The sequence below is a fragment of the Lichenostomus cassidix genome, chromosome 12 (assembly GCF_008360975.1).
Source record: "Lichenostomus cassidix isolate B80296 chromosome 12, HeHo_3.0, whole genome shotgun sequence".
NCBI lineage: Eukaryota > Metazoa > Chordata > Aves > Passeriformes > Meliphagidae > Lichenostomus > Lichenostomus cassidix.
The window spans coordinates 12,307,080-12,331,573 of record NC_139493.1 but is presented as its reverse complement, the minus strand read 5'-3'; the positions used below and the strand labels follow the sequence as shown (position 1 = coordinate 12,331,573).

Genomic DNA, 24,494 nt, shown 5'->3' with positions numbered 1-24,494 from the left:
AAAACCAGGGGAGTTTATGCCTGTCATTCCTGAAAATTAAATTTAGGAGAGCAAAGTCAGCCTTTGTTCTTCCTGCATATGTTGTACCCCCAGTAATGCCTCACCAGGCTTCTGTAAACTTGTGCAGATGTAATTAAGTGCCTCTGTAACTGAAACTTTCTAAACCCTTGTATTATTTATGCAAGAAGAAATATAACCTTCTACCCTCATTCACCTCTGTACTGGATTGCAAAACCTAACAGAGAAGTACAAAAATTATTTACTGAATTATGTATATAGATATGATTTTGAATGTCAAGCACGCATGAAACTGATAGCACAGGGATAAAATAAAACAGTCTCCACACTTTCCTGTGATTTCTTTACATACATGTACATAAAATTTGTACATTTGTACATATATGTAAAAATACTTAATTTTTTCAGTCACCAAAATTATACCATTAAGTATGCTCTGATCTGGATGGTTTTCCATTTTCAGCATCTTAATTCCAATCATCTGTCTAAAGATCTAAATTGGCATCATTATCCTAGGAATATCCTGTATCAAAAACATTTAAAAGTGTAAAAAAGATTGACTTCAGATAATCTCTCTAACATAAGCTATTCTTTCATGTACAAATAAGGGCTCTTCTTTGTAACCAGCATAATATCTGGTTACAGTTAATAATGGTAAATTTTGCAAGTTTTATATATAAATATATCTAGTTTTATATATATTAATATTTTTCCTGGGAATTAGACAACAATAAGCATCCAAGGAATACAAAGATGCACTTAATTAGCCTTAAGGTCACATCCTATAAAAATCATTAAGTCACTGAAAAAGAGAAACTTTGAAACAAAGGTAGGATCACAAGTTTGCAAGTGCAGTTCTACAAAAAGGAAAATGTACATCATATATCAAAAGCCAATGTACAGAATACAGCCTTTAAATAACAGTAGCAGCCTTTCCCTGGTCAGGTTTTCAGCACTGGGTAGCAATGCTCAACACTGGTCTAAAACTTTCTTGTCTTATTTACAAAGAAATTTATTCAGGATTTCTCTCAAGCATGTCACTGGTTGAGAGAGCAAGTCAGACTGTTGTACATCACACAATTCTAGTCTTTCTCTTTTAGCTTTTAATGGCAGGTGCCTGATTGTGACACTACAACAAATATCTTTGAACTGTTTAACTTACTAACACAGTTAAAGGAAAAGAAAAAACCAAAATCCTAAATACACAATTCATAAGGCAGCACATTTTCCTTAATTAATTTTCTCAATGTTTACAATATCTATACTAATTCTCTGTAACTAGATATGTTCTGGATCCATTCTCAGAGAATCTGTGTAGAGTAAACATTTGAAACATCTTAAAGCCTAACTAAAACCATCTTTCTACTACACTGCAAGGCAAATGATTTTTGGATGTTTTGCATTTTTATGCTAAATAGTGCAGCTGCAATTGATAAAAACCAATCAAGCTAATTTAAGTCAATCATGTCCAGGAGGTTCTCATCACTTGTGTAAAAATGCTCTTACACTCACTTTCAGAATTTACCACAGTATCTCCCCCACACTCAAATTTCAATACCCTAAAGTCCCCTCTGCATCTTATGCAATAAAGAAAATATAATTCTTACAGAAAAAGCATATTTATAGTTTTACACTACAAATCAAGCTTTTCTGTTTCACTTGAATAGAAACTTAGGTTGTTAGTACCACTTGAATACAAATATGACTTATCCAAATACAGCAACACTGTACCTTTAGTGAACATCAAGGCACCAGGTCAAAGGCAAAGCAAACTTCTAGCACTGAAAATGCTCTAATGCATAATCTGGATTACATTACTGAGATCATACGTTTTAAATTTATTATTTTGATTTATCAATATGCCACATCACAGCTGCCACCCTAAATTCTCTCTCAGCTGCTCCATTTGACATTTTAAATGATGATTGTTTATATTTTTAAATCTTGCACTAACTATTGCCACTACATTTTAAACCTATGAAACTATAACAACCACGCAAGAAGTCTTTCCTAGATGAGGAAAATCCAGCACTACAGATCTGAAATCTGTGTCTGATTCTTAATCATTTGGCCAACCCCCAACTGCATGTGACTGCAAACACTTTTCAGCCAGCTCAAAAATAATGAAATAAATAAAGAGAGGCCCTGAACTTCAAAGTATGCCATATCTTTATACCTGTTCCCTTTGAGATGGTTACAGGGTTCAGAGCAGTAACTGGAGGTGGAAGCAGAGAATCTCATCACCCTGCCCTGGATCTCTTTCTCCTCCATGAAGAGGTAAAAAGCAGGTGCTATCAGATTGACTTAAACTGCTGCCACAGCTTCTTTGCATGTGCTGTTTGAGCAGCTGCTCACCAAAACCATTTGCTCACTGTTCCAACAGAAGCAAACAAGGAAAACACAAAAGCATGAAGAAAATCCTACAACTGACCAAGGCAGGGCTTGAAAAACATACCTTCAAATGTTAAAACTACATATATCTTTGTGAAGAAAAATAAGATAATTTCCCCAATGGTATTTGCTCTACAGTTGACACAAAGATTTTTGTTGGGTAGGTTCTCTTTAGGTTGACAGACCATTATGTATCTTTTTTAAATACACTGAACTGTTAAATACCCCATCAAATATTACAATAAGCTTTTCATCTGTTTATCTGAGAACAGTAAGTGGATAATAATTCCTGGACTTATGCATGACTAATAATAACTATTGGAATTAATAACACATTGCCACTCCAAGCTCACGCTCTAGAAATGCTTCTTTTGGTTATGCATCAGAACACAAAGTCCTTCACAACAATAGCTAAGCCAGCAGGAAACAAAGCCAGCTAAGTGGAACAGGCAGCACATGCCTTGGGGATGTGGAGCCAATCTCTGGAACACACTCAGAGCTCAGCTTACACTTGGTAAGAGTCCAGCTGAAGGCCCCACCTGGATGGTCGTGGAACTAAAACACAGAATGTACCTGCAGAGGCTGAGCACCAGGGCTGCTCACCCTGAGGAAAAAGCCACAGGGAGATCTCAGTCTGTCTTCAGTTACTGAGTGGAAGGGCATGAGAAGAGAGAGGCAAACCCTTCTCAAGGGAGCACTGAGCAGGGATGAGACAAATGGAATATGGAAATTACACCCTGACACAGGGAAAACTTTTTTTTTTAACATCAAGCTTGGTCAACTACTGGAACAGATGCCTACATAGGTTATGGAATGTCCACCCCTGAGGTATCCGAAGCTTGGCTGGACAGAGCCCTGAGCAACCTGCAATACCTAAAACCCACTTAGATCAGAAGCTTGGGCTGGATAAGCTCTACAGCCCCTCCCAAGAGCCATGATTGCATGGTGCAGCTGCCTCAGTCTCCTGCTCCTCCTGCACCACAGCCAGGCACAGTGGCACTCAGCCTGACACCACCCTGGGAAGCACCTGCAGCCCAACCCTCCCTGAGGGTTCCCATGGGCACAGAGATGGGCACACAGCAGCTGTGTGGATTGAGTAGGAAATGTACACATAAGAGAGAGTAAGAAGACCTCAAAATTCCAGCTATCCTGTAATTTTGTTCCTGAGGCAAGTGGTGAGAATTTATTATGCACCTGTGCTTTAACCATCCTTTCCACAATGAAGTTGAACAAAGATGATCTTTCAAGGTTTCTACTTGCCTAAAAACCATCAGAACCACTACACTCTTTTAAAAGAGAGTTTGCCAGTAACTGCAAAAGAGAAATAAGTAACAAAAAACGTTTAAGAATTATCCAACATAATGCAAGCAAGGGAGAATGTCAGATTTCAAATTGAACTATCAGCAACCCATCAAAAAGATCAGCTCTTCTCAGGGAGAATTCACCACAAATTCATAAATCCATTCAAGTTACTACAAATCACCTTGTTGCCTATCACATATCCTCTCCCAGTCACCAGGGATCCCATTCTTTCCCTAGTCTTCTGCCATTGCTGTGCCTGTAGAAACCTTACTTGTTACCCTTCTCATATCTTGTTATATTCAAGTCCAGATGGGCTTTGTCTTTCTTAGCCCTAAACCTGAATATTCAGAGAGGGTCTCTCCCCATTCCTCCCAGACACTTGTGCCTGCTCCCACCCCATGTGTCATTCCTTTTTATTTAGCTTCATAATTCCAAGAGAAGGAACAAGAGCTGATTTCAGTCATACAAAACCAATCATTTATAAAAATGCATGGTACCAAAACCTTCTCCACTATCTGAACAATCCCTAAAAGCATTCTTTGTCCAGGAAACACATACACCATTTAAGCTTATCCTCTCACTAGGTATGTGACAGACTGCTTCAAAATTCATGACAGATGACACAAAGTAGAGCAGAGGCTGCTGCCAGACTGCTGGAACACAGAATCACCCTGGAAGAGAGAAAGATGAGAGGCCACTGGCACCTCAGTGCAGAGAGGCTGAACTTTAGTTTGGCTCAGGAGCCAACTCAGCTGCAGGGCCGGGCAGAGTGTGAGTCACCAACACACACGAGTCTAGGTCAAGTCTGGCAAAGATTTCCTGCCTGATTTAAAATGAGTTTATTTGGGCCAATGGCTCTTTTCCTAGAAATGGAGGGCAGGTTGACCACACATGTGCCTGTCTTTATTTGTGGCCTGACACTTGGCAGGGTAACTTCATTATGGTTTTGGTTATGCTTAAGAAAAGTACTGTCAATTATTTCCAGTCTGTTGCAAACATAAACCTACAAGCTGTATTAAATATGTACTATTGTATTTACCACAATGTTATGAAATCATGCAGAAAATCCTAAAATGGGATAAAATGAAGGCAACTTCTCTTCCCCTCCTCCCCTTCCCCCAACTTCTGGCAACATTTCAAAATAAACAAGGAACCAAACCAATGCTTCTATTGGAAAGTCAACCAGCACCTGAGTCACAGGAAAGATAAAACTGGCCTAAAATAAAAATAAATACATTATTTAGTAAGAGAAAAGCAATTTTTTCTTATATCAGATATATAGAAAGATTAAACAGTACCACAATGGAATATCTTAAATTACTTGTGCCTACTAATGAAGAAATCAGGTTTGGTTTTTTTGGCTGAAAGCGTGAAAAAAATTTATACATGTGTAAAAAAATTAATAGTAAGAGAAAAGATTACTTTATTGTAACTCAAATAACGTGGAACTGACTAGGTATTGAGGAGAATTAAGACTTCCATCTTTTATTTCCATACTTTCTTGTCTCAGGAACCTTATTGCTCCTGACATAAAGCAGAGAAAGTTAGCTATAAATATTCAGACAGAACTATACCATGACGCAAAAATACATGTTCTGTTTGAAATCCAATGTAGCAGAGAGTCTATTAACAACTGTGCTCTATGTTATGCTTTAGAGTTCCAAAACATGTAAAAGATCAATGAAGTGCAATCTGGAGCTCAAACTTCACTGAGCACACTTCCATCTACAGTTTCCTGCCTTGCCCAGTAAGGACTCTGCTTATTTTTACATGATTTTGCTGTTTATCTAAATTGAAAAATGAAAGATGAATCTCCAGTACAAATCTTTCCAGCAGTAATCCATCTTGCATGCAAGCCACTGACCAAAGAGTCACTTCTGTTAGACAGGATGTGGCACACAGGCATTGTGAACACTTCTTGTAGAAAGCAAAGAAAAAAATAATCTTAGCAATTCCTATTACTGTTGGCAGTAATTTCTACCAAGAATTTTCCTCTTATTTTATTATTTCTCCCAAGTTATAAAGTAACTTCAGTATCCTCCATGCAGAGTATTTCGACGACAATGTTCCTCCAAATTTACTACTGAAAAACACAAAATATTTCAGAATAGAAAGTCATTTTCTCTGATCTTGCTACAAAAATGTTTTAAATTCAACCACAAACAGTACCGCCATTTGTAAAACAGGAAAATATTATTTATGCAGAAGACTAGAAATATATAGAAATAGGCAGATATAATAGATACTGATTTTCATTTCAATTAAGGATTATAGGAAGACCCTAAAGTACTTATGAATACTATAATCTATTCCAGAATCCAATTTAGCGTTGCTCCAAAAATGTTCAGAGCAATGAGTAAGTGATGCAGTGTAAAAGTAACTAACTAACGGAAAATATTTTAAGTATTTTCTTGGAACTTCAACAGTTTAAACAGTTTAAAGGGGAAAATAAGCATGCAGCGAATGTGAACCCAAACTGTTTTTATTTACACACTCCTCAGTCTTTCCCACCCTGTACTGATCTTGTGCCTGATCTCACATCATGGGGCAGCTGGAAGAAAGCAGTCTTTACAGATAAGAAACAGCTGTTATGCTTGTTTGACCTGAGGAAGAATTTCAAAAACAAAAGCAAAAGGACACGAGAAAGAAAAGTCCTCATAAAAGCAGTACTTGCAGAATTGTCCCAGCCAGCCCTGCTAATAGTACTTGACATGCACCTTGCTTGCATCAAACTAACTTCCACTGAAAGACAGAAGACAAAAGGTATCAAGCAAAGGCAATAGTGGTTCACAAGCCCTTTATGGGTAACTACAAAATTAACCTTTTTTAAAGGAAAATTATTACTGAATGGGGGGGCAGGTATCAACACCACACATTACAAAATGTCAGAAGTAAGATTTGTCTCTGCAAATCCAGCCTGACCTCTTTCTTTAAAACAGGCAGCCAAATGATGACTACAGAAACAGAAACCAACGCATCCTTATCCATTTTATTCTATCTTCTGATCTACTTCTCAATCCAACTTGACACAAGTACCAATATTTTCAAAACTCTAAATACTTGACTTGTAAATCCCTGATTTTATCTTGTTATATCTTAGTTTTACGAAACTTAGCCACATTTAATAGCAGAAATTGTAGCAGAACTCCACTGATGCAGACGTTTAAGCAGCTCTATACTTGAGCACAGATGTTCCTATCCCAGTGCTCTTACGTAACAGCATCTTCTACAACCCCCTCCACAATTTCATGCTCCTTTTTCACTCATTTCCTGCTTATTTTGTAGAATGCCTCATAGATTTAGACTATTCTTAATGCTTGACAAAAATGTCGTTTCCTTCTTTTGTAACTTATTTCTTCAAACATACCATAAATATTTGTTTGCATTTTTAAAACAATTTTTTTCCACTTCTGTAGATTTTCATTTTGTCTAGCATGGTACTGCTTGCACAGTTTCTCCTGTAAAACTAGAAACATCCCCACTTATTGTTAGACAAGAATTTCAGAAACAGAGGCAGATCTGTGGCAAAGAGTTTACAGGGGAAATTCATCAGGATGCATGTGCAGCCTTTAACCAACTACAGCTGGAAGAATGAGCACAGGTAGGGAAAGTAAGATCATATAGAGCACAAAATCCCCAATATATGGTGCCTGTAAAGACATCAGCAAACTTTGGTATTGTCATCACTTTTTACGTCACATGATTCCCTCTCTAAAATATGGAAATTAATATTGAAAATTACAGGGGTAAGTTAATCTTCTGTGTGAGAAGGAGAGCACATTCAAGGGAGAAGCACAGAGGAAGCAACTCAAAACCTTTTTTCTTTATATTTCACAGAACAGATAATAACTAAAGGTAATTATACAGATTCAAGTTATTTAGTGTCACTTAATGCTGTTACTTCTTTTTAAAATATTAGTGCATTCCAAAGTTCATTGCATAGAAATAACATTAGCAGGGGGAAAGTGTATGGTCCTGTAGGAAAGAAAAAAGTGAAGGATTTTTTCAAGAGCTCAGATTTAAGTTCTAATGCTGTATTTCAAAAAGTCACAGGAAATAATTAAAGAATCAAACAAATGGAGAACTGTGCATAGTCATCTGAGAAGTTTACTAACATCATTAACAACATCCATGACTTAAGATCTGAAAAGAACAATTCTCAAAGGAGACAGATGATTTCATATCTTTGTTACAAGCACTTTTCAGTTAGTCAAGTCCAGCCAATGTTAATTAGCATCCTGCATTTGAGAACATTTTGTGTTTTAATTAAACTCAATTCAGAGCCATCTCATTAACTACATATCTTTAAAAGTTTTTGCTCCAAGGACATTAATATCCTGTTTAAGTAGGTGCTACCATGCACAGCAGTTGTTCAGCCCAGCTCCTTTGTAAGTGTCAGGCCACTGTTTTCATGGCTCTCTGTGCACAACTGCAATTCATCCCTGCAACAACTTGAAATCAAGATGATTGTTCCCACATGTCTGTGCCAGCCAACAGTCCTCAAGGACTTTTATTTACTAAAACCTTAAGGCTACACAACTTAACTGCCATGATTTACCATGGCAGAGTTGTGAAGCACCAAATCTGTTTCAGAAAGACAGCTTTTGCCACACTTGTGTTACCTTTGCTTGCCTGAATGAAGCAGTGCATTTGTATCTGGGTTTCTCTTTCACCTAATTCATAAAATCAAAAAGCAACTTCAGCTTTAACAGAATACAAAAATGGAAGCCACAAAACTGGAATTCCATCAAGTTTGCCACATCAGCTAGTTGAAAACATACCATATAATGACAGAATCAAATTATTCAGGAGAAAATGCAGCTGATGTTTCTTTTGCAGGACGTAATTTGTAAATACTTTTAACCTACAACAATGACAGGTCTTTCAAAAATTTTCACAGACTGCATTACTTGATTTTAAGTATGGAAAGTACTAGAAAAATGTAAAATATTACGTCATTATATCATGTTATCACTTCTGACATGAAGTGTCTAAGTTCTGTTTGCCCAAGCTGACCTTATTTAAATGCTTCTCCAAATATTATCAGGTTACCTGCAAAACCACTAATGTCTCAGAAGCTCAGATCCTTGCTTTCATTGTCCACTGTGATACCAAGAACTAGAAAATTCTTCTAGTTCTGACTTCTGAAAGTTAAACAAGTGGAAGAAGGAAAAAAACAAACAACCCACATCACTGCACAGCTATAAAAGAAAATATTATTCAGAATCCTACCAAGATTATAATCAAAAAGCCATATGAGGTCTACTGTCAGTATAAGCATCTCTAAAGATTTCTGAATAACTACAGCTGCAGAAGCTTTTTCATTCCAAATGGACCATACTCCTATTTTAAACTCTGCCTCTGTTGTAAGCATGATTTTTTTTTTTTCCTCAGCAGAGACATAGAAAGCTAAGAATGTATGTTTGCACTTCCCTCAGGCTGAGTACTTGGGATAAGAGCAATTGTGAGCTAAGGACTCTGTTACCTGTGTGAGGAAGACGTCATCACTGAAAAAGCAAATCACAAATTTAAAAAGTCCAAGTCGCTCTAGCCCCTTCTCCCCAGCTGTCTCTTAGGCAGAAAACCTAAAAATATGCAAAACTACTTCAATAACTTTTCCTCACACTTCATAGCTATACCTGATGAAATGTCAGTGCTGTTTTGAAATGGTTGTTTTCTTTGCATTTCTGTGTGTATAGTGCCAGTACACCAGGATCAGAACCAGGTCCCTTTAGATCATTCACAGTATAAGCAAAAATAAGAGTATACAAAGAATCATTTCTCAAGCAATCCTATCCAAGTTCCTCTTCAAACATCTCCAGTTAGACCAAAGCATTTAAATTAGTAGCTAAGAGTACTAATACTTTCCTAATCATTTCCATCCACCAGTGACTTATCTTATCAGAGTAAATTTTGCTCGGTTATAAAAGCCCATTAAAGCTGTCTAACTGAATATTGTTTTCAATGGCAACAACATAATTTTCTGTAAAACTAAGAACTGGGGTGGGGGGAGAGGAGGGAGCTACAGTTTAATTTTCATTTTAACTCAATAAAATAGATGAAAATGAGAAGTGTTTTGAAAGCAAGATAAATCTAACATTCAAACTATTTGTCCCAAATAACTTGCGTAAATCTTTATACACTGAATATATAGCCTCTTCTTTCTACTTTCCCTTTTTCCTGCCTCTGGGCACTACTTTCTACGGGCCCTGCAAATGGCACTCTCCACTCTTTCAATCACTTTGCTCACAGGAAATTCTGTTTCAATTTTTTATGCAACTAAACAGTGGTGTCCCCAAAAGAAAGAATACTCAAGGCAGTAACTAAGAATGGATTCAGTCGAGGGGGGTGGGGCTGTGTATGTAATATCTATCAGGTATTTGTGAGAGCTTCGTTTGTAATACCATAAAGTCATTGGAATTGGCCTCAGGAGGTCACAAGTCCAACCTCCTGCTCAAAGCACAGAGATGCCTGAAATCAGACCAGGCCATTTGATGTGCCTTTGAACAGTCTTGAAATCTTCCAGTAGGCAGACAAGACACCAAAAGAAAAAAGCAACAAACAAATTAAAACCCCCACGCCTTTGTTTCACAGTTTACTTCTGTTTAGATATAGCATTTTGCTAACCTAAGTGTTCTTTCAGTTTGACTCTGAATTTACTGCTTTCAGTTTAACTCCGAACTCTTCTCTCCCACTCTGAACAGCCACAGCGCCTAGAAAACATCAATGCTGAACAGAAAGCAAAATGCCTGGCACATTCCACCCGAGATAAAGCTCCAGCTGAAATGTGGGACGCTCTCAGGAAAGCAGTGGGCAGCTGCAGAGTGACAGGGAGTCAATGGCAGCCTGGTGTCCAGCGTGGTGCTTTGTGCCGTGGGTGATCTCCCTTCGCACGCACAGCACATCGACCTGAACAATGCACTGGCAGCACAGCAAAGAGACCACACTGAAAGATCTGGCCCAGCCTGATTCGAAACAAGAAAAATCACAAAACAATAGAAAAATGCAATTTCAAAGAAAAACTCTAACTTTGAAAAATAAAAATGTGTGAGTGAAATAACCGTAGTTGTACCATTATTGTTGTAAAATTAAAAGCAGATTTACATTTCAAGAAATATCAAATATCAACATTGTAATAGAAAGAAAAATAAAGAGTTTTTAGTCTTGTTCCAAGTATTTTGTGCTGTCTTCTTTTATTTGCTCTTTATGCAAACTAAGAACTGCCAAGAAGTCAATCATTTCACAACCCTTCTCTATAAACAGATTTGTTTAAACAAAAAAGCAGATCGCAATAAATAAGTACTATGGTCACCCTTCCTCTTCATTTTTATTAGGTTTTCTATATTAGTATGTGTATACTGAACACATCAGCATTCAGTTACAGTACAGACTTTACCTATTTTTCTAATCCATTTTCTCCATTGACAGGACTGCGCCCACAATTTACAAAATTTCTTTGTAGACATTTACTTATTTCACAGTTCATTAACCTTCAAACAGCACACCTGCCAGTTTGCAGGTGTGTTATCTAAAGCAATGATGCACTGACTAATAAAGTGCTAAAGTATGTTTGTGTCAGAAATGCTTACGAAATGAATGTTTTTCCCCACTGAGCTACCCAGCTGAATTGCATTTGTTTGCATCGATTTATATAAGTTTTTTTCCTAATGGTACTTGCAGTAGTTAAGCACCAGTCACTGCAAATATGCACAAATAAGTATCACACTGTACTGTCTACTGCTTTTAAAAGTATACAAATGGTAGTGTTAATCTTTTTAAATCATTGAAAAGGATCATATGTTTAACCTCTTTCCCTCTGCAGTAACAGTACAAGCCTTCATTTAGAAATTAACATCTTTTAACAGCTTTTTCACACAGCAAGGAAGACCTATCAAGTGTCATATTCTTCCCTTTAAAAATTTTCTGTGGAGCACAGTGACATTTTTAGGTTTGTAGCTGGACTAGCCTTACATTGGCTCATTTTTATCTGACCTCAGGGTTTTCACATCATTAATAAAGAGATAATCAAAACAAAGGATATATACATTAGGGTAGGAAAAGTTTGCATAGTTTGGCAATATTATCATATATAACCTTGAAAATGGAACAAAAATGAAATGCACGTAGCAGAGGTGGTGAACCTTCTAAGGAGTGCTTCCAAACATTTTTCCTACTGGCAGGAAACCATTTTCAGACCTCCCAACTCTGGCCACCATGATAGTTACTGCTGTACAGGATTTCTTTTTGTTTCAGCTGTCAATAAAAACTTCAAGTGATACCTTTTTAAGTCCAATAAACATATTTGAATCAAAACAAAACACTGACATCACTGGGACAACAAAAACACCATGCAAAAAGAACACTGTGTTTCAATTCTAGGACTGTTCACCAACGAGTTTAACTTTTCTCACATTATGTCACAGAGTTTCATTGCACTTGAAATCTGATCCAATACTCCTTCAAAAAATTCAAGTGCCTTCTTACTTCTGATGATCTGCACTAACACATGTAAAACAACAAAATCTATCATTTAGTCATGCCTCAATAGTAGTAGTCAGTACTCTTCAAGATGAAGATCATTATAACTGCTTACTCTTAATTTCTTACCATTGAAACCAACTGTGTAAAATAGAGGTCAAACTTAAACTATACTTTTTAAGCAGTAATATTTTTTTATCTAATTTTGCTAAGACATCATGGAAATCCCAAACTTGAAATTATACCCTCCCCAAAAAAATCGAGTCTACCAAATAAACACTGGTAGAATTTGCCCAGAAATAGAGTGAAACCAATGAACTTCCAGGGATCCATGATCTACAAAAAAACTGCCATTAACACCAGCAAATTACTTCTAAACCTCATGCCCTATCAGACCTGGCTAGTGAGAACCATACAGGTAGGTGGAGGGCTATCAAGTGGGATCAGGACACTCCAGTGGAACCAGTATTGCACCTCAGGGGTCAATACTGCATCCAGTCCAGCTCATCTTCATTAATGAACTGGGTGATCATTAAAAAAGCCTTAGCAAGTGTGCTGGTGGAAAAAAGTGGAAAGAGCAGCTGATCCACCAGAGGGTCACGTTCAGAGGGATTTTGACAAGCTGAAGAAATGTACCAACAGGAACCTCATGGAGTTCAGGAAAAGGAAATGTAAAGTCCTGAACCAGGAGAAGAACAACGCCAAGAACCTGCATGTGCTGGAGTTCACCCAGCTGGAAAGCAGCTTTGCAGAAAAGGACAATGGTGAACATCAGCAAGTGCCCCTGCAGTGAGACACTGACAGCATCCTGAGCTCATCAGGAGGAGCTGCCAGAAGGCTCAGGGAGGAGATCCCTCTATCCATCACTGGTCAGGCCACACCTGGCATATCATGTCCCATTCCAGGCATGCTGCACACAGTCCAGCAAAGGCCATACAGAAACTAAGGGACTACTTAAGGGCTTTACTAAAGGATTGGAGCACCTCTCCTATGACAAAAGCCTGAGAGAGCTGGACTGTTTAGCCTAGAAAAGTGAATGGGGCATCTTGTCACTGTGCTTAAACATCTGAAGGGAGGCTGTAAAGACTCTCCAATAGTGCCCAGTGACAGGACAAGATGCAGTGGCACAAACTGAAACACAGGAAGCTCTGAACACATGAAGCACTCACACTGGCCCATGCAGCCCAAAGAGGTTGTAGAGTCTCATGTCTTGAGATATTCAAAAGACATGTGGATATGGTCCTGGACAGCCAGCTCTAGGTGGCCCTGCTTGAGCAGGGGGGCTGGACCAGATGAGCTTCAGAGCTCCCTTCCAGCTTCAAACATTATGGGATTCTATGAATCACATCCCATTGCATCATATGCAGCTGCTCCAGCAAAACCTGAAGATAACCTGCAGAGTACCATTAAGCTAAATAATAATAAAAGGCTTCTTATGAAATAACTGAGAGCCTGTGGAGGGTTTCTTTTATTGCGGGATTTACTATGCTAATTTAATTACAACAAGGTGATTACAAAGTAATCCTATTTAGGCAGGAAGTTGACACTGCAGCTATGAATACCTTACTCAGCACAGGATTAGAACTGTGCTTTGATGGTTACTTTCACCTCCAGAAAGAAGAACTTCAAGGCAAGTTATGAATATGTTTTAGGACAGTACAAAATCCTACAAAAGCAATTCCACAAATAGACAATGTGGACATGCAGGAAGAAAGGAGTGCGGCTTCATGCAGGCCAAAATGTTATTAGGTTTCCTCATCTGGGAATGACCAACAATAGCTTGTACAGTACAAAATTCCTTCCATAATGACTTCCACCTGCTGGAGGGCTGCCATTTGCCCTGCATCTCCCTGCAGCTGCTTTCCCATCTGCTGCTGGAAGCCACTGCCCTCCCTTTAGATCAGACCTGAGGCCAGGAGATAGATGATTCTGTTGCTCTAAGCAAACAAAGTCTTTTTCTCAATTCCCAGAGAACTAGACCTGCTGTGTCTAGAAGCACTGCTGGATTGCTACCACAGCACAGTCTAGGCCTGATTGTGTAAAAGGTTCAAGCTCAACAGGCTTGTGCAGAAACTGGGAAAAAGAGGAATTAAATACCTGTCAGAAGCCACCTGGTTCTCCACCAGGACTGCAGAATTCCAGCAACCCTTCAAGAGCACTGCAATTCAGTTCTTTGTACCACTGCCCATCTGCCAGCCATAAGACTGTTATGCACTGAATACAAACCAGTCTGATAAGCAATTAGGAAGTCAAATCAGTGGAGAGCCAATGGAACTCACCACCATCCTCAGCAGCATGACAGGTCACACAGGCCTTGCAAAGCAGATTTGCACAGCCCAGGATTTAAAACATGCAATCTTTCCTACTCAAATGCTAGACTGAGATCACCAAAATTGCTGGAGTTTTTATCTTTCTCTGTTATAATTATTTTGTATTATACACATACACTGGTTGGCCCATTAAACACCAGCTGGAAACTCCAAATTTCATCTGTATCTTCTTAATACGCAGAGCACAAGACATATGGCAAAAAGGGATAATCAGGATCTTAGAAATATTTATTTCCTGCTTCCACAAGGATGATGAGTTTAAGCCATTTTTTTCCTAGAGCTTTGGTAGCCAGACATATGAAGAATTCTGTAAGATTTCTGTATAACTTAAATAATATACTGCTCTGAATAGAAACTATTTGCACTGCCTTACTAAATTCCATAGATATTTGTTTCCTGAAAGGAGCACACACATTAAAAATAAAATCAAGAAGTTTTAATAGTACCAAATCTAATCAGTATTATGTGCTCCAAGCTTATGAACTTTTTTAAAACATCAGAAAAATAGTTAATGGACAACATTTTAAACACTGGATTTACACATTCCCTTAAATATGACAACCATCTCAACTGTGTATTCCATTACACATATTTTTACAATCTGATTTTGTAGCTACATACAAAATCAATACACTGCTCTGTTTTAAAGAATGAAAATTTTCACCTTTTAAAATAAATGTTGACTGCACTTGAAAAAATAACCAGAGATTAATAACATGCACCTTTCAACAGAGGCCCTTAAAAATACATCAGTAGCCTCACCGTCAGTCCACCAATAGATGAGGAAACAGGTCATGATACCACAACACTCAAGTCATTAAGGTCCACCTTCCCCCACTGAAGCCAATGTGAATTAGACACAAATATTTTCTTTAAATGCAATCGTAAGTTCCTCCAAAAATTCTAGAATGAGAGTTAGTGTACTACCAAAATTATATATACACCAGATATATTGGCATTTTAAGTGTTTTAAATTAGTCATATTCTTTAACAACTTTCCTTCTACACAGACTTGAATCAAACACATCACCACCTTGATCAAGGCTATGAACTCAATATTTCTATTGCATTTCATGCTTAGGAGATACAATACCTCTGTCTGAAGTATGGCAGCTCTCTGTTCTTTGGCAGTAAGGGACTCTTTAAGCACTTCAATGTGTTGCTTGCAATCTGAATTCTGATTGCTAAGGGTTTCAAGCTTAGTTTGTAAGGCAAGAAGTTCTGATTCTTTCTTTGAGAGTTCTTGTTTCAGTTGATCAATCTGCAGTGGAGGGAAAAAAGTTAGGTCATTAATTTTGTCTCCAATTCATAGTTCCACTTGAAATCTGAAAGCTGTGAATGACCTTGATATGACAAATCAGACACCTGTGAATTGGGAAAAGAATTAAGATTCAGACTTTATACACTCACTCCTTCAATTGTGTTTCTTTCAATTTAATGTACCCTGTCTTAAGGATTGCCCTGTTTTTGCAGAAGTTAAAAGAAAACTCTTAAAGGTTATACGTGTGGCCTATAAATTCACCACGGACCTCACTTCAGTTCAAAGGCATGTATCCCATGTGAGGCAAGTCTGGCAGGACAGCAAAAATGCATAGGGGAAAAAAAAAGTATTCCTAAAAGTATAAATTCAGTCCTTCCAACAGCATGATTCCCATGACTTATCATTGGCCAGAGTGAATCGGGAATTTTTTAGGAGTCTGATAAAGAAAACACAGGCATCTTAGAAAGGAGAGGAAAACAGACAAGTGGAATTTTAACCTTACTCTTCTCGCAGATGTGTTGCTGCCCACCATCCCCACCTCCTATTTTTCTCCCTGGCAGTTCACATGGAATTCTCAGGTACTAGAAAGGCCAAGCCAAGAAGACTAACTTGAGAGAAGTCTGGGGAAAACATTATAAAAAATTCCACACAATGAAAGGGCTGAGAGATCATAAAAGCATATCCCAGAGGAAACAGCAGAAACACAATACTAAGACAGAGCTTCTGAATTTAAGTGAATTTAAGGTTCATCAGTAAATGTCATGGAATTTTGATTGTTCTTCTCTTTCCACAATGATAAATGGGAAGAATAGCCACAGAGCACAAAATTGTGGTGCATTTAAAGTATATGAACCAGAACAAAGCACTGGACTATATACAGAATGATGTGCAGAGGTGAAAGGATGGTGAATGAGGCGCCATATTACTCAAACTCTTGTGATATAACACTGGTCACCAGATAAATCCAGATACATCATCTCAGGAGGATTATTTGAAATGAAATGCCTCACTTTATCTGCACAACTCAGAGAAATCACTTCCTTTATATGAAGAGCTCTTTTCCATGTCTCAACAGATATTTCGGATGCAAGAAATCTAGAACTCTTAGATGGAAGATGATTCAAAAATCCCCAGGAAAAAAAAAAAGAATATCCGCAGGCTTATCCTACTCAACCACATTGCAAAGATACACATCCTAAAACATTTCACAAATTCAGTATTGTATGGTACTGAAAATATTGACTGCTGATCAAAATGCTTCTATTTTGTTTTACATTGCAAGTACATATTTAAAAATTAAATTTGAAAACAATTTTTCTTCCAACTACAGTCAGTATGCATGTCTTAATATATTTATTCCTGATTTCTCTTTATAAATCCCAATACGTTTGTCTAGCTGGTTAAGGTGCTTGGACAGTCACCCCTGAGACACTGTATAAAATCAAAAATCTACGCTGGCACTAAAAGAAATCACCTTTAAAGTCTGAAAATATCAAAATAAGAAAAAAAGCATACAAAAACCAGACATGAGGAAAGAATGCAATTAAAAGCTGCTAGAGAAAGCTCTCTCTGGAAAGCAACCCACCTTCCTCCATCCCTTGCCAGAACATGTAAGCAAGTATGGCAACTGAGAGAAAATGTATAGAAAATGAACAATGGGAAAATCTGTCTACAAGGTCCAAAGACAAAACATAGATCTGCAGCCAATCTGAATTACATCACAGGCTTTATAGGAGATGCATGTGAACATCACAGATGCTTAATCTCTTCTAGAAACTCTTCCCTCTTCTCTCCATGACACAACCCACACCATGAGAAATAAAAAAAAAAAATTAAAAAGGCTTTGCTTTCATTGCAGGTGTGTTCTTTGTGTTTTAGAAAAGGAATCTGTTTAGTGTAAAGTTCTGGCTATAAGACCTACAAATTGTCAGGAGTTTAAAAATGTGTTAGAGGTCTCAAATAAAAAAAAGAGTTAAAACACAAACCAAGCACATACAACACAGACTGTTGAATAAGCACGCTGATGTCTTCTTAAAATAAAGTATTATGCTGAAAAAGTACCAAAATTTCAATTTAAAAAAACTGTCACAAAAATAAAAAGGTATAACAAACTAGAAAACTTTTCAGAAATTTTAACCATGGATATATTCGCTTTTTTAAAGTTCTGCAGTATCTCAGCGTGCAAAAAAAATTAAACAGGACATGAAATAGATTGTTGTCTCTAGCAGATATGCAAACATTTTTGCTTTGCTGTACCTAAAGTGATGACCAACTGTCAAGATCCAATGAAATCTCATGATCTCATAACAAAAACATTTTTATACTTCATAAAGACCATAATGAATATAACCTACAAGTCTGAGTAGAAGTGCTGTAGCTTCAAAAAACTCCAAGTTTGTCCTCTGACCCTGACCTTCCCCCATCCCACATATTTCATAGGTGTAATTTACCTGTCACCACTTTTTCAACATTGCCCAATGTGATCTTGCTTCACCTCGTTTCCTGAAATCCTAATTCCTTTTTGTTCCTTCTCAATTTACGATTCTGTTACCTCCCATAATTTCATTTCCTAGATACCATTAATTTTCCATTTCCAGAAAACCATTATCAGTGCTCTACTGCTGTTATTTTTACATACCAAATCCTTATGTGACATTATGCAGAGTAACCAGAAAACAAAGGGGAGGAAAAAATCAGAGTTTTTCCCCTGAATATGGCATATTTAAATTAATGGGCTAAATCTTTAAGTCAATAATTCCATTAAATGAAACTATGCTGATTTACACATGATAGGATTTGTTTGTATGCAACAAACGACAACTGCTTTATGAAGTGAAGGATTTAAGCAAAGGAAAAGGAGTAGAAATGCAAATGATGTGCCTGCTTATATTAGACCCTACAAGTCTCTAAGTAGATGCTACAGGTTATGTAGTTTAATGTCTGGCTTTTAAGTGGTTATCAAATTTAATTGCTAGTCTTGAAAATATGAGCAGAGTACAATTTGGTAACAGCTAGAAAACTAAAGTCCTTACTGCAAAACTACATGAAAAGCTAAAATCAAAATCATTTTCATTTATCCAAAATGCTTCACTCTTTCATGTCCACTGATTATTATATAGTAGAGATTTACCAAAAGGGGATATGCAGCTTCTTGTGTTGGAAACTATCAAGTTAAAACTTTTCTTTATTTAAACAGTCTTAATCTCTTTTATAAATAGATCTCACCTTATTTTTCATGAACTTTGAATGACTCTTGTAAACTTCTATTTGTTTGATTTCTTCTTCTCGGTCCTCTGTATTCAGAACTCCATTTGTCTTTAGCATCTGTATTTCATCTTCAAGATCTCTTATATTGCGCTCAAGTGAAGCTATTTTTGTATCCTAAGTTACAAAAAAGAGAGAATTGAAAATTATATGAGACACATATTAAAGGGTAACAGAAGCATATCTGTACCTGCATGAATATCAAATAATGAGACAGCAAAACTAGATGGTACAAATAGAGAATGCACATAAACCAGGAAAAATTCTATTGCCTTTAGCTCAAAGAAATGCAGAATTCACACCAGACCTCTTTCCCCATAGTTGCATAGTCTGTAGAGAATACATTCTGGTCAAAATTCCATCTTAATTCCTACACAGGGATGAAGGGAGAATGGCAGATGCCCTATTTTTCCACATATGTCCAATAACAAACTTTGTTATCATTGGTAACCATCATTAGCATTGGTAACCATCCGGGCCTGGCCATTCTTTCAAGCTCTTCAACACCAAGTTTAGCCTAGAAAGGGCAGTCCATGTCTCTGCAGGACAACAGGCCAACACTTCACTGTGGGGCTCAGCCTGAGGCTCAGGGTCCCTATTTCTCTGGCCTTCTGCCTGCCCTCAAGAGGGAGAAAGGTTGTGTCCTCATATTTTTCCTTAACTAATGTAGCCACATCACTAAGAGGGGATTTAGCACCTTTTAGTGTGAGTCCCAAGATAAACAAAACCACAACCACTAAAAATGACTACATCCCAGCCAATAGCTGCCACGTGTGCCAGCACTGCAAGGGAAAACAGCAAAGCTTTTTGCTGCTTCCAGTCATTTGGAAATTGGCTAAGTCTCTTCTGTGAGAGTCAGAAAGATTAGAAAAGTGGTTACACAAACTTGTCCCAATTTTCTGTTTGAAAGAACATTGCAAAATTTACTCATTAGGAAATCTGTCCAAGGGCATGCATGCTCAACCACCCATAAAATATCAGAGATTGGATGAAGTTCTTGTTCAAATTTTAAAAAAAAACCTACCACAAAACCAAACCACACAACAAACCAACCTGATTCACTAAGACCAGCTTATTAAGTTAGAAAGCTAACCTGGAAAAAAATACAAATGGAATTGATCCTTTAACCAAGAAAAGCTAAGCTTGAATCCTTGTGCTAACTACAACAAAGCTAGGCAAACTTAGCAATTTAAGACACAGGAGAGTCTGGATAAAGTTCCAAAAAGCATCTGAATTTATAAATCCATATAGAATGAAAGCTAAGGACTGAGCAATGTCATTTAGATGGCCCACTGTCACTCCTCTAACATTTTAGCTTTTAACGCCAGTAAAAAATTTGAGACTGAGAGAAGTTTTCTTTTATTATTTTCTTATTTCACCAAAATTTAATTTTAAAATTCATTTTAATTCTAAAATGCAGAAGTAAAATATAGAGATGGAATGGAAAAAGGGAAGAATTTTCATTTGGAGAAGTTGCACAAAAGGAAAAGCACTGCAAGAAAAGATACAAAAGTATTTAAAAGCTCTCAAGACTAAAACACAACACAAAAATAATTGTGGCTCTCACAGGTACTACAATCAATTCAGCTTGCTCCATTAGATTTAATTTCAGAAATATTTTCCTATTTTTGAAGATAAAAGCAAAACCTAAGCTTCAGTACACTTTGGAATGATTTTGCAATGAAATATATTAATACTTACATGACCTATTATGACATGACATCTGGGAATAGTCTGCATCAAACCTCTCCAGCTAAGTCTATAAGAGTTTGCCTTTTTGTACTGCCTTTGTATTTTACGTGTTTGCAAATATAATATGGCAGAAACAATTTATAGCACAGCCTGCAACACTCTTTAGAAGGTTTATACATCACAGAATAACATTTAAGCTTTATGAGAAATATTTACATAACTTGTGGAAGCAATTTCTGTACTTCTACTTCATCATAAGATTGAAATCTCTGAGGAAAAGTTTATTTTTAATTGATCTCTGCATGCTGTGATTAGAGATGTGTAAAAGCTACTTTCGTATCTCTTGAAAAATTATCACCAAGTTTTATATCAACTTTTTATCAAAACAGAAGCCAGAAATTTCACAAGTGTTGTGAAAGTCAAAGGTAATGCAATTGTTCCCTGTTGCACGCTGGCTTGTCCAGGAAACCTCACAGTTTTCCTGCCTGGACAACTGCTAGAAAGTGAGGAAATTTGGAGGTCAAAGACAATATGGAGAGCCCAGAGTTCCCAGTGGGTACTGCCACAAGGGAGCTGGGCTTACTGACAGGATGGATAGAAAGTTAGGTAGCTTTGCCTTTGCCAAAAGTTTTGACAGAATAGGCACATTCCCATGAAATCTTCTGATTCAGCTGAATCAGCGTTTTCCCACAGAAAATTTCAATTGGAAAACTTTCAACCAGTCTTGTTGGGGCACAGGGTCTGGCAAGCTTTCAGAAACTGAAATGGGAACAGATGCAATATTTCCTTCCAGCCTCTAAGATTTATCCCCATTAGCAACATTCTAAAAAACTACATGGGTCTGTGTTGAATCACAACGAAGACTCCTTTGCAATAATATTAAGGAAGCAGCTTAGTATTAAATGGTACTAATAAACATCCTCTGAGTTCTACAACAATGCAGCATTTGTTCAGATTTTTCCAGCCAGGCCCTCTAAATCTGTTAAAAGACATAAGATTATACAGAAGGATTTGTGATAGAGATCAGGGCACTCACCCTAATCTATCCCCTCCTTCCAGCAGTAACCAATACCTCTTCCTTATCTCCTTTATTAGAACAGTGTTGCAAATATTCTGCAAGAGTTTAGGGCTATTTCTATGATGGCTGGACCTTGCAGAAATCACCCTCTTTCAGAATGTGAAACAATTAGTACATGTCCTGATTCTGAGGAAACAGTATTTCACAACTCTACAAATGAGTTTCCATAATGATGTTTCATGAGTCATGTCAGTCCTTACAAGAGTCCTATACTACATTTCCTGAAAAATTAAGGGGTAGGAAAAGGGCAAAACATTTGTAAATAATCACAGAATATTCTGAGTTGGAAGGGACCCACAAGGATCATCAAGTCCAATGCTATATAATACAGCATTCCAGGCTATCTTACTCTGAAAGGAGAAGTAAGGAAATGCTACTGTCCATCATTTGAGATACCTGATAAATTTAAATTATGTCTGTGAAAAATTTTGCTTGTAATGCATTCAACAAGCAATCAGAAGCAAATATTTGAAACTTTACATTTAATAAAACTTGCATTTAAATGCACTTATGCCCACATGCTATCAACAGATCACACGCAACTAATCTTACCATATTAATTTTCACCTTGTCAATTAATGCAGAGAATATTCAGGTTTATCTTTGAAGATAAGGGAAGTGAAAGTTCATGCAATCTTAATAGAGTATGTGGCACTGCAAACACACAGAACACACTTCTCTAGAACATAACCCATACCTGAAATATCACAGCTGGATCAATACATAAAGATGGCTCTTTCTGCAAGTAAGGTAAACCACAAATATTTGCATTTGCTTTACAACTTACATTTGTAAAGACCTTATAGTTGCTAGGCTCCATATATTTTTTAATATCCTATCCTTAAGATGAGTTCTGGGCCATATCTGTATGCAATTTGTGATTTTCTCTCTCAAGTAATATCAGATTTATTGCTGGCCCATGTCTGTTCTGTCCTGTGGAGCCCAGAGGAGAAGGCAATCCTTGAGGTGAGACCTCACAAGAGATGAGCAAGTATTGACTCGATTCTTGTCCTCAGGAGTACATATCATAAAATGAAGTGAAAATTGTGCTTCCTTTTAATCTTTCTTATTATATTAATAGGTGTTAATCAGCTTGGAATATCACTGATATTCAAACTACATTCCAAGATATCAGTTGTCTGGCATTTGCCAGCACACAATGTGCAAGGAAGTGAGCACAAGTGCAATTGCAGCTAAAGGAAGGGATTTCCATGTACTGGGTTTATTTTATACTTTAACAGACTAAGATTCAGGCATGAGGGGGGGGAAAAAAGCAGTTCAATTCTATATAGCCACAGTCACAAAGCCAAAAGCAACCACTGCATCAAAACTAGACTAGCTTGAGGGAATAATAGGAGCATGTGGGAAAGGGAAGAATCCTGGCCTCCCTTAGTTTTGTGACTCTGCTTTCCAGAACAAAAAAGGGCTTCTGGAGAATAAGGTCAGTTGCAAAAAAAGAGAACAGAGTAAAGAATGCAGTGAGAAACAATAGAGCAAAAGTCATGGGACATCTGGAAGCAAATGTTTCTATGAAGCAAAACCAGAAAATTAGGAAAGAAAGTCCTGTGCAATGCATCTGAAAAGACAAAAGGTATCTGGAAAGGAATAAATAAAGCAAAAAAGAAATAAGGAGTCAAGGCATAGGATATGAATTTTTCTTTTTTTTTGTTTGCTCCTTTCTTATCTTATGTGAATACACAGGAGATGGACACTGGTCAACAAGACAGCAGTTATGCAGAAAATGTAATTGCTGTAAGAAAAAACAGCTGTTTGCAAAACTTCAGAGAGAAATGAAGAAGTGCAGAAGATGTCTAGGAGAAATAAACACGAGAGAGGATAGGTAGGAGAAATAAACACAAGAGTATAGGTAGGAGAAATGGGTATACTGGATTGGGTGAAAGGGAATACAGACTGGGAAATGGACAGGAAGAATTCAGCAGTGGCAAGGGATAGAAGAAAACCACAGAAAGAATAAAAGAATTTATGAAGAAGGGAAAGTTGCATCCTGGCAGAGCCTGGGGGAGCCATGGAGGGGACTGAGACAAAAGCTAAAGTGGTAAGGGGCTGGAAGAGGCTGGGTGTGGTGGAGAGAAATGTAAACTGCTTGGAGCCTCAGCATGGGGGAGTGGATGGCCTGAGATTGCCATGTTACAGCTAATCCTCTGCCTCCTTCCACTCTCAGCACTGTAGGGAAACAATTCCTTCAATGCTTCATCATTCAAAGCAAATGTCCCACATTTTTTTCAAAACAAATGCTGTCTGGATTAAGACAATTTAAATTTGTTGGAAAACATCCCAAATCTGGAACTTGTAATGAAAACTGCTGTTTAATCATCTGGATTTCAACATCTTACATTTGTCCCTTTTTGTTTTCAATATCAGGCCTGTTTTAGACAGGGCAACCCCAAAGGGGCGTGGGTTCATAAGAACAGAAGGAACTGGGTGCCTCAGAACCAAAAATCATCTCAGCATCAGTGCTCCAGCAGCACAATCACAGCCTCCCTCGTGACAAAGGAAAGATCTCACTACAACGATCTGATTTTTAGAAAGTGGACCATTGCACCATGCCCACCTCTCCTGGGAGACACACAGAAAACACTTCACCTACTTCAGAGGCTAGACACTGCCAGGAGCAGCTACATTTGTCATGTGTCATTCATATGTCATGAACTCCCCATCC

General features: G+C 37.5%; 1 protein-coding gene across 5 annotated transcripts in view; it reads right to left on the bottom strand.

The window, feature by feature from the left end:
- ERC2 (ELKS/RAB6-interacting/CAST family member 2) overlaps window positions 1–24,494 on the bottom strand; it is a 394,496-nt gene that overhangs the window by 283,023 nt on the left and 86,979 nt on the right. For all 5 annotated transcript variants that reach the window (XR_014854746.1, XR_014854748.1, XR_014854749.1 and 2 more), the window contains 2 exons: window positions 19,006–19,161; window positions 15,613–15,780 (listed from right to left, as the gene is read on the bottom strand). Coding sequence is in view for 1 of the 5 variants with exons in the window: in XM_085072716.1 (XP_084928842.1) it covers window positions 15,613–15,780; window positions 19,006–19,161 (324 nt within the window). In the remaining 4 variants the exon portion in view is untranslated. The remainder of the gene's footprint in view (window positions 1–15,612; window positions 15,781–19,005; window positions 19,162–24,494) is intronic.